The sequence below is a fragment of the Dreissena polymorpha genome, chromosome 11, assembly GCF_020536995.1.
Source record: "Dreissena polymorpha isolate Duluth1 chromosome 11, UMN_Dpol_1.0, whole genome shotgun sequence".
In the NCBI taxonomy this organism is placed as follows: domain Eukaryota; kingdom Metazoa; phylum Mollusca; class Bivalvia; order Myida; family Dreissenidae; genus Dreissena; species Dreissena polymorpha.
The window spans coordinates 79,200,833-79,213,059 of NC_068365.1; the positions used below are offsets into that span (position 1 = coordinate 79,200,833).

The 12,227-nt window shown below is 37.2% G+C and overlaps 1 protein-coding gene across 2 annotated transcripts in view; it reads right to left on the bottom strand.

Annotated features, from left to right (window-relative positions):
* Positions 1-689, bottom strand: part of LOC127850915 (insulin-like peptide receptor) — a 92,381-nt gene extending 91,692 nt beyond the window's left edge. For both annotated transcript variants that reach the window (XM_052384313.1, XM_052384312.1), the window contains exon 1: positions 66-689. In XM_052384313.1, the coding sequence (XP_052240273.1) occupies positions 66-159 (94 nt within the window). In that variant the 5' untranslated portion in view covers positions 160-689. The remainder of the gene's footprint in view (positions 1-65) is intronic.
* Between the last annotated feature and the right edge of the window lie 11,538 nt (positions 690-12,227).

Consider the following 12,227-nt stretch of genomic DNA (forward strand, 5'->3'; position numbering starts at 1 on the left):
ACATGTTCACACATTGTTATCATAATACCATTAAACGCAGAACACTGTTTGACCTTTGACCTTACCTTTTTTGACATCGACTACTGATCCAGCACGTGGGGTTACACAGACCAAGAACAATAAAATAAGTAGTTCGACAATTGAATTGTTCAAAAACATGTTTGATATGGGTGTTTGTATGATACATTCATACTAGACGCAGTATAAATCGAACTTTTATCCAAAACTGACAATAATCAACACAAATGCTTGTTTACGAATTCCGAATGGCGGTGAGATTATCAATGAATGGTTTATCCAAACATAACTTGATATGGCTATTATGTTCTGTTTGCAATTTTCGCATAGAACCCATATCTTCACATACTTAATACTTCGTAACACTTTCAATATGCATTATTAACGCTTTATATAACGTCTTTTTCGTCATTTTGTTGTACAACCACATAAGTCTATACACATATCATGTAGCCTTGAACTCGCAATAATGTCAGTCAAAAATATGCTTCATATCTCCTTGTAATCACACACTCCGGTAAATCCTAAACACTTTGTTATCCAACACTTATATTCCATGTATATTTTCACAAAATTCTGAGTCTATTATTATTTCTAAGGTGTGAAATATTTATCTTAATGTAAGGCATTAATTGGGGAGCCATAACACTATAGAAAATAAACGTAAACAACCTAACACGCTGATTGGTCAGAATATCTAAAGCTATCGTTTCGAAGCTGTTTGCGTAGTTTCGTATGGGCAACGAGTGGTCGCTAAATAGTTTAGACTATAGTCTGTTTTAAGTATTCATAAAGTATTGCGTTTTAACTTACGTTTGTTATTATAGATATAAATACCTGTTTCGACTCAATAACTTACGAAAAAATACACGCATGTACTTACTGTTTAGAAATTACTCTTTTTTAAATTATAGCGAGAATGGAAACAATAAAGGGCAGGGATTTCGTGTTCATGACACAACCGGTAATCGACATCGTTGATGTTTTCGTTTATATCTTAAAGGGGCCTTTTCACAGATTTTGGCATATTTTGAAGTTTGTCCTTAAATGCTTTATATTGATAAATGTTAACATTGGATCTTAAAAGCTCCTAATAAAAAATCGAGAAAAAAATTTTTAAAAAAGGAACAAAAAGTAGCCGGTACCAGGGCTTGAAACAGTGACCCCCGGAGTCCTGGAGTTAGTCTGAAGTAAAAACGCATAAGTCCTCTCGGCTATTACGCCAGGTATACACAGTGTAAGTATTTTATACCTTATATAAGCAATCTTCGTAGTTTCGTAAATTTAAACGACAACTCAGAACTCTCCAAATTATTCAATCGTTTCGCGTTGCAACGCTTTATAATTTTAAGGTTTTCAAATCGTCAAAAGATACATATAATGGCTATATTGGACTATGGTCAATGTTCAGTAATACTGTTTCCTCACAAATATCATAACTAAAACGAAAATTTGCGAATCTGAAACAACTTTTTTTCAATTTTGTCAATTTACCAAACCGTGAAAAGAGCCCTTTAAGGGCATTTTAAAAAAAATTTGGGATAAAAATTAACAACATATGTGGAAAATATAGTTTAGCCAACAGCAATAATCAAAATATGTGTTCAATTTATGTTTTTGTCACCCGTCAATATAATTATAATGTAATTTATGCAATCATGATTGGCACGCACACGTGCAGCGAGCATAAAGGTATCGATATTCTATATTTAAACGGCAACATGTTGCTATTTTGTTCTTAAACATATCCATACTACGACGTTCTATACTTGTAAACAATGCACTGGGGTTTGTCTTCACCCGAGGAGAATGCAGAACGTAATGCAATGCACGAACAATTTGCGACCACCGATCACACTTACGTCTTCAAGAACATAACTCGTGAAGTCATTGTGATGAAGATTTTTATATTTGTGGCTTCGATCGTTCGTTTGAACCAATAATTAAAAAGGTTTCTGTTTGACCAGTTGCTGTGTACATGCATATTGGTGTTTACAAGCCTAATTATTGTCGTTCATTTTTCTACATTTCAAGCGACGTGATTTGTGATGATCATCAATAAATTATAACTTAATTCTAAAATGATACTCGAAGAATTACTAAACGCTTATCATTCTATGCAATATTTTTTTCACTGTCTTTGTTCATAGACCCGTTATAACAAATCGATCTGAGGCCATGGTGCGTGGTTCATGATTATTTTCTGATATCGAACAGTATTTCTAAAACACGTATGTATCTGCGGGTTTTTAAATGTACTTTTCAAGAAATAATACATGCTTATAATCATGTACAATGCATGCCGCAAGCATTAAACCAATTGAAGTATTTCATTATCGAAATAGCGTTATCATAGTTGTTCACTAATTCGAAGAACAAGTAACGATGCATCACATCACCGCCCCACCTAGTATACATTTTGTGTACGCATTCCAAGACAAATAATTATTAATACCACAGGGCACGTGTCAGAAAATTAGTACCACTATCAAAAGAAAATGGCCAAACTATATGCAATTTTTCTTCTTTGCAAAGCTGGTTACAGACACAATACGGAAACAAGGGCTGTTTGTAAAACACGCATGCCTCCCATATGGGCTCTCCGTTGTAGTGACAGCCATTGTGTGAATATGTTTTTTGTGACTGTGACCTTGACCTTTGACCTAGTGACCTGAAAATCAATAGGGGTCATCTGCCAGTCATGATCAATGTACCGATGAAGTTTCATGATCCTAGCCATAAGCGTTCTTGAGTTATCATCCGGAAACCATTTTACTATTTTAGGTCACCGTGACCTTGACCTTTGACCTAGTGACCTGAAAATCAATAGGGGTCATCTGCGAGTCATGATCAATCTACCTATCAAGTTTAATGATCCGAGGAATAAGCGTTCTTCGGTTATCATCCGGAAACCATTTTACTATTTCAGGTCACCGTGAACTTGACCTTTGACCTAGTGACCTCAAAATCGATAGGGGTCATCTGCGAGTCATGATCAATGTACCTATGAAGTTTCATGATCCTAAGCATAAGCGTTCTTGAGTTATCATCCGGAAACCATTTTACTATTTCGGGTCACCATGACCTTGACATTTGACCTAGTGACCTCAAAATCAATAGTGGTCGTCTGCAAGTCATGATCAATGTACCTATAAAGTTTCATGATCGTAGCCATTAGCGTTCTTGAGTTATCATCCGGAAACCATTTTACTATTTCAGGTCACCGTCACATTGACCTTTGATATAGTGACCTGAAAATCAATAGGGTTCAACTGCGAGTCATGATCAATCTACCTATCAAGTTTCATGATCCTAGGCATAAGCGTTCTTGAGTTATCCGGAAACCATTTTACTATTTCGGGTCACCGTGACCTTGACCTTTGACCTAGTGACCTGAAAATCAATAGGGATCATCTGCGAGTCATGATCAATGTACCTATGAAGTTTCATGATCCTAGGCATAAGCGTTCTTGAGTTATCATCCGGAAACCATTTTACTATTTCGGGTCACCGTGACCTTGACCTTTGACCTAGTGACCTGAAAATCAATAGGGGTCATCTGCCAGCAATTATCAATCTTCCTACGAAGTTTCATGATCCTAGGCATAAGCGTTCTTGAGTTATCATCCGGAAACCATTTTACTATTTTGGGTCACTGTGACCTTGACCTTTGAGCTAATGACCTGAAAATCAATAGGGGTCATCTGCGAGTCATGATCAATCTACCTATCAAATTTGATGATCCTAGGCCTAAGCGTTCTTGAGTTATCATCCGGAAACCATTTTACTATTTCGGGTCACTGTGACCTTGACCTTTGACCTAGTGACCTGAAAGTCAATAGGGTTTATCTGCGAGTCATGATCAATCTATCTATCAAGTTTCATGATCCTAGGCCGAAGCGTTCTTGAGTTATCATCCGGAAACCATTTTACTATTTCGGGTCACCGTGACCTTGACTTTTGACCTAGTGACCTCAAAATCAATAGGGGTCATCTGCGAGTCATGATCAATGTACCTATGAAGTTTCATGATCCTAGGCTCAAGCGTTCTTGAGTTATCATCCGGAAACCACCTGGTGGACGGACCGACCGACAGACAGACCGACAGACCGACATGTGCAAAGCAATAATTATATCCCCTCTTCTTCGAAGGGGGGCATAATACTACGCGTTTCCCAAGTAACTGAATTTATTGTTGATTCTGCGTGTCATACATTGAAAGTGCACAAAAAAACACGCATATCCGAGTATAATGTATTTCGAGGTTTACGAGGTCCTTCTACGCCAGAGGTTGCATCATGTGAGGACCCGTTGTGTTCTAAAGCACTGCTTCCTTATATACGTATCTAACTAAACTCACACATTTTCAATTTGGAACTCATTTGAATTGGATATGTTCTATCCATAGGCGCTCGATGTCAATGACAATGTTTTATTTATTTATTTGTTTTTTAGTTACCCGTTGTTTATTATAATGCATACACATGCTAAATTAATAAAAAATCTTCTGACAAAACGTCTTCTTGAAAAAAGATAGTTCGACTATGTACATAGATATTGACAATATCTATACATACATAGTCGAACCATCTTTTTTAAGAAAACGTTTTGTCGGAAGATTATTATTACTTTAGTATGTGTATGCATTATAATAAACAACGGGTAACCAAAAAATGAATAAATAAATTTAAAATAAAACATTGTCATTGACATCGAGTGCCTATGGTTCTATCTTAGCGCTGTCTTTCGCTTTGCGAGCGTAGGTGTGTGGGGAGGAGGAGGAGTGGGCGGAGAAAGTTCTTCTTAAAATCTCTGAGCCTTTTATGAACATACGTACAGCTCAGAGCGACCCAGAGTGTCAACAGCTGCATGGGAGTTGGATTATTGCAACTAGGGGCGGATGGTACGGGGGATAAACCAACTTGAGTCGCTAAGCCTAAGGTGAGAAGCGCATGTACTCACCATTGCGAGCCCTTAGTTGCATCACATCTAGATGAAGGTCACCAAACTATGCAACCGTCGATTGCCAAAACAATAGTATTATCATGAAACAGAGAAGTTGAGGGTTTAGTACATAAATATTTAATGGGTATATAAAGCCTAAAAGTTCCCTTTTTATAATTATTAAACAAATATGTTAATGTGTCCTAGGTTGTTTACATAGTTATAATTTGGCGAAAATATACAGCGGGGGGGGGGGGCGTATACGGGAGCTGACTGTGTTTCAGTGATGGAAATGACTTATAAAATGGCGTCGTTTTGATGATTTTCTCAAAGGAGTATCGTTTATATGTACTCGGTAAGCCACTTTGCATTAATATTTCTTAATAATGAATACGCCCTTTTGGCTCTACGTAGTTAGTGCTTCCCTCGTTTTTTAGTTGTTCGCTTGCGAACAACTAAGGTTAGTATTACACGTTGCAAGTCGGTCGGCTCTTAACTACGCTAAGAACGATAACCACCGCATCTGAGGATATTAATAGATGCTTATAAACAAGTAAATTGGTATGTTGTGTAACCTCGTTCATAGTGCATGCTACTATTGCTGTTTCTGGGAAACATTCTTTTTTCTCAACAGATAGCGGCGATCTTTTGTATTCACGTATGCTAACAACGCAATAGTAGAAGGTTAAGTTAGTTTTTATTAACAGCCCTCATTTAATAAAGCGTTGAACATGAGTTCACCAATTATTACAGGTATATTATATACAAAAACAAAAATGCTTTATAATCGCTAAAACCGAATATAAAAACAAAGAAATAAAACAAGAAATATATTTTTAAATGGTAGTCGGCGTAAATGCTGACTTTGAAATAAAGTTTGCAATAAAAAACGTTTCTAAATAATAAAATTAAAAACAAAAGTTTAACTATTGTTTTTATTAACTTGTTAGTCACATATTCACCGCATGAAATGTGTGTTATCAACTTATCATTGTCAAACCCCACATTAGTGTAACTGTAAGTAGATAAAAATTGTACTACGGGAGTACCACGTATTAGTGTAAGTACATGTAGATAAAATTATACTACGGGAGTTCACCTCATTTGTGTCCTCACATGCCTTATTATGAATGTATTTCTTCACCATCGAAATATATCGTATGTTAATATTTGATTTGCACGCAGTTTTCTATCGACACATTTAAATCACACTTTCATAGCCGCGTCATGCGAAAAGGGGTCTTATGCGTTTCGACCATGGTATCTTAAGCCCAACCGGTGCATTTGCACAGTCTGGTCAGAGGCGATGCTGTAAAGCTATAAAATCACACAATGTGTTATGGTCTCATTATGTATCTCCTGACCAGACTGAGAGATGAGCAGACTGAGTGGGCTATACATATGATGGGCGCATATGAAATAAGACCCATTTTCGCATGACGATGGTCATTAAGAATCTCATCACGAATTGTAAATGGACACTTTTTATCACAATGATTTTCGATACAAAGTTGTATTCAAAATAGCAAACTTGTAAATAAGGCCAACCTATCCAGGCGTTTAGGGACGATTTCTAGACGTGCTGACAGTACGGCAACATTTGTGGTTGGGTAATAAACCATTTTCCTCTTATCGTGACACTATTCTATTTGTTTTTTTTTTCGATAGTTACTTATATATTCCCCGGACGATTTAGTGAACGAGTACTTACACTGAAATTCTGCGAGATGGATTTTAACGCGTAATTGTAACTGGGCCACAATTTGTGCCATATAAACATACAGAGAGTAGTCCGGAATTCCGTACACTGATTAGTGATACATCCTTAGCGCTGAGCACAGACACAGTGATGTAGCCAAAGTTCAGAGGTTTTATCTCGAATCAGCCTATGAAATATTCGAATATATAATGCGTGTCTGCTGGCGTTAAGCTGGGTTCCCACTGAAGATCCGATCAACTCGATCAAGCCCGACCAAGCGGTCGGGTACTGGTCTGGTTAGGTCGGCATGAGTGGTCGAGGGCGGTCGGGTAGGTCGGCATTGGTCGGGCTTCCTACCCGATATTTTTTGACATGTCAAAAAATGTCGAGTAGCGGTCGAGTAGGAAACGGATCGAGAAGCGCTCGGGAAGTGGTCGTGTATTAGTCGAGTAGAAGATCGAGTTGATCGTGAAGCAATCGTGTGGCGATCGGATTGACATTTTTTAAACGATCTGTACCCGATCCGCTCGACCTCTACCCGAGTTATTTTAGACCGCAACACGATCCACTCGACCTCTATTCGATTTGATGTACATTTTTACTAGACTGCTACCCGACGGCTACTCGGCCGTACACGAACACTTCCCGATTGCTATTCGACCATACACGAGCTCTGTACCCGATCCGCTCGACCTCTACCCGAGTTATTTTACATCGCTTTGTACGACTGTAGTACGACCATCACGATCTGGTCGTGTGAAGATCTGGTGGCGATCGAGCTGAGGTCCACATGGTTGAGATGAGATCGTATAGGGCTCGCGTATAGGTCGAGATGATCAAGCGAAAATCGGAAAGATGGTTGAGTGGACGTCGTGAATGAGTCGTGTGGGGGTCGTGTGTTATCGACAAGAGGTCGAGAAGAAGTCGTGTATACCCTTTTAAGTCGAGCTTGGTCGGGTTTGGTCGGGAAATTTCGGTGATCGGAATGATCGAGTTGATCGGATCGGCAGTGGGAACCCACCTTTATGTAAAAGTCATTTAAGGTGAAAAGCTGGATGAAACAGCTACGCCGAAAAAGCGCATTAGTGCTCTTTACCTATGTTTAGGTCAGAGTTGTTGACAGCGTGTGAACTGCTAGGGTAACAGCATAAACAACAAAGTACGGGTCCTGTCTTTATGACTAACTAATTCGTCAGTAAAAAGTATTGCTCGCAGAGTTATTTTTATGCCCCCCACCACTATAGTGGGTGACATATTGTTTTTGCCCTGTCTGTTAATTGGTTTGTTTGTTTGCCCCAACTTTAACATTTGCCATAACTTTTGCAATATTGAAGATAGCAACTTGATATTTGGCATGCATGTGTATCTCATGGAGCTGCACATTTTGAGTGGTGAAAGGTCAAGCTCATCCTTCAAGGTCAAAGGTCAAGTATATGGGTAAAAATCGTTAATTTAATTTATTTTTTGCAATATTGAAGCTAGCAACTTGATATTTGACATGCATGTGTATCTCATGGAGCTGCACATTTTGAGTTGTGAAAGGTCAATGTCATCCTTCAAGGTCAAAGGTCATATATATGGGGACATAGTGTTTCACAAACACATCGCTTGTTTTATTTATTTTCATCAATTATCTTATTGTATATTTTGAATTTGAATATGGTGTCAAAAATAAAAAAACGGGGCTTAATGCACGTCAAATAAGATTAGCCTGTGCACACTGATTAGCCTGTGCAATGCGCACAAGCTAATTAAAGACGACAACAGCGAACAACTTCAGTGCCTTCAGCGCTTTGATTTTAGTAATGTAGTTGGACTGTGGAAAGGGAAGGCAATGTCGCTGATTTTTACTTATTTGTTGAAGACATTTAACTTGACTTACAATATAAGCATGATAACATTAACTTGGTTTGCATATATATGATATTGTTTAAATTTTCTATAATTAGCTGATAACATTATTATTTTAGGGAAGTTAACTGCTGCAGTTTAATCACATTTAGATAACTTAGATACTGTAAAAAACGAAATAATAGTATTTCGGAAGAGGAAATGAAAAACGGACATACACTCGTAATGGTATCGGCGTGGTTGATAGCAGTTTTTATTAAGGCATAGTGTTGAATTCTACCGGCAATGTTCAATTAACATGGGGACATTTGGTTGGAAACGCCGTTAAAGCAATTAATACTGTATTGTTTAAATGCAATGACTCTGGCATGTACCAAAACATTATTCTGTCACTCGTTTGTTTGTTTTGTGGTTCTATATTAAATTATGCTTCAGAAGAATGGGGGTCACAAAGTCAGATGTATAGGACGCATACATTTACAATTGTGCAGGAACCCCTATGCCACCGTAGTTTTCAGCATATTGTCAACAAACTGGAAAATCCTGCTTCTTTTATTATTGTATATGTTTGCATTCGACCTATCTTTGGGTTGCAATTGGGCATATCGGTTGATGTCACTGTCATTGTTAATAAAACAGTTTCCGCTCAATAACTTGAGTTTGGAGAGAGATATTTTATTTAAATGTGTGTAATGGTTTCTTCCATAAAGAACATGGTTGGGATTGCATTTGGGGCCGGTCGGGTCATGGTGAAGGTCGCTGTAAAAAATAGCATAGCAAGAAAAGTGTGTATTATGTTTTGAGCATTTATTATAAAATGGCTTACACTTAATTATAATAACTCATTATCCCTAAGAAAGAAACAATATTACATCTATCTTGAAACACCTTACTTGGAAGTGCAACATTTGTATTGTAAGGATGGGTTACCTTTTTCAATCACACGCATATAGTCCTCTCCACCCGAGTGTATACTATGGTACCTGTATGGGAAATTAGCAAATACACCGAGGTTGCATACTACGCCGACTTCAAACGGACGACGAAGTCGGTAAAAGATGCACACGTTATCATATCAGACTCTCAATCCTTCTTAAAGGGATCTTTTCACGGTTTGGTAAATTGACAAAATTGAAAAAAATTGTTTCAGATTCGCAAATTTTCGTTTTAGTTATGATATTTGTGAGAGAACAGTATTACTGAACATTTACCATATTTAATCATATTATATGATTTTGACATGAAACTTCATGGGCGTATAGATATCAATGGAAAGAAAACCAATGGAAATACATGTCATGCACAAGAATCATAACCATACACTTTCTTAAATAATACTAATTGCTATTTGTTGTTATGTATGATGCAACTTTTCGGGGCTATGTCTCAGAAACTATATACGGTTTCAACATGAAACTTCATGGGTGGATAGATATCAAAGAGAAGAAATTCCATGCACAAAAAAACCCCATAACCCTACACTTTCTTAAATAAGAGTTATTTTCCTTTGTTGTTTATATTTGATGTAACTATTGAGGGCGATATCGCAGATACGATACAGAATTTCAACATTACTAATCATGGGCGTATACATATCTATGATTAGAAGTTCCATGCACAAGAACCATTACCCTATTCTTTCTGAAATAAGAGTTATTGTCCTTTGTTTGCTATGTAAGATGTAACATTTGTTGCTGTATCTCAGAAACTAAGTAAGGTTTCAACTTCATACGTGTATGGGTGTCAATGAGGAGAATTGTAATTCATAAAAATAACAACACTTCACTTTGTTATTGTACTGTTCCTGTCCTGTATATCCATTTGCGCTCATCAATAAACACAATTTATTCGGCGGGGGATAGTAATTCAACGAATTTGCTTTTTTGTATGGTTTAATTTATTAAACTAAACATTACATTGCCTGTGTTTTATGACCGTGATAATTGAGTATAACATTCGCTTTTGGTTGCTGATTGCAATTGTGACAGATCAGCCGAACCTGCTTAGACTAAATTGATTTGCCCCATTTCAACATTATCAGTGCAAAACAATAATGCCTATTGAATTAATTTGTTGTTTTTTTTCGTAGATTTTTTTTTAATCAAAGTTTAACATTGTTATACATCGGTTATCCAGAAACGAAAGCGCAAGAAACATTCCATCTTCATTCTAAACACATCATATTCGATTAAACCAATTTTTAAAATAAAGATAATTTCAATAAGAAATATGAGAAACATTCATGCAATGATGGATCGGAAAACCGGTTACAATTTTTTTTAAAATGAATTCTTCTCAATTGATGTGTTTAAATTAGGTTAAAGGTTTTAGCACGTGTATCCAATTAAACTTATTAAAGCCATTACCAACTGGTGGCGAAAATTATAGATTTATACATTTTAACATATAGAGTGTACATTTTCTTAATCCGGTTAAGTAAATATAAACAGCAAGAAAGATAATGTTTTACACCATACACAAATGTGAAATGATAACAATAAACGATAAATAACGTACATCACAAAATAATGCTGAAAGAAAATAGCACATTATTGAAATCCTCCGGAGCTACTCCTCAGTCAGCGGAGAGACACCATTATGATTAGAGATGTTATAGTGGCCATCTTATCGTGTATTGGTACCAATTTGCTGACTGGAATACCACACGGGTGAGGATTACTTATTATTAGACTTAGCTTTTTAGTAGATTTTATATGATGCTTTTTATTATAGTAAATGTGATTAAATTCAGAGCTCTTTCCAAAGTCTAAACCACCCATGCTTTGCATTCACCATTTCACAAAGCGGTGACCTCAGATTATATCATTGAATGTTTTATTTCATGTTGTATGTTTCGTCCTGCATTGTATAGCCAATTGGTCATTTGCCTTAAATAACACCATGTTAAAGCGGCTCAGTACTCTCTTCATTATTCATAACCCCGACTACACACTCTCCGTCAAGCTATCTGCACCTCTCCGTTATATCAGGAATTTTTTATAAACGGAGGCACAATACAAGTAAGAAAATCAACATGTATGATGTAGCGACTTACTTGTTTGGCAAAGCAAATATAATAAGGGCCGCAAATGAAAAAAGTAGGCAGTTTTCGATAGCATATATTTACATTTAAATTGTGTGTCTGTATGCGTAATCGTCTCTGTAAATTTGTGTTCAACGCATTCTGTGATTGATTCTCTGCAGCAAAAGCCACACATATGTGGTAAGTCCGTCTTAAGTTGTACAAAATGACAAAATTAAACATAATACCGCTACCCGTACCGTCTGGTTACTTCAATTAATGTGGCACCTGTTTCCATTCCTTTGCAAATGGAACGCTAGTAGTATAACTAGCTTTGTTCTCAACACAGGTAGTGATAATACATAATTTTTTTTATTCAAGATGTAAAGAACTCAACCATTGTGGCATATACCCCTACTGCGTATTAAGCAATATCAAGTGCACATTGAAGAAAATGTGTCCGACCTGAAAACTGGTTTAGCACCGGTCCATTGATACGTGGACCGTGCGCCTCCCACCGGATCAGCGTTCTCTGAGCCGAGTGGGAAAGTTGGAGTCTCCTGCTCATGCCCAAAAAGAAAAGTAACTCGCTGGAAGTCAGTCGCTTCTAAACATCTTGATTCGCTTATTCCTAAGATGGTTAGGTTTGGCTTGCTCATCTCTGCTGCCACTTGTGCCGTCAACCCGGTCTCG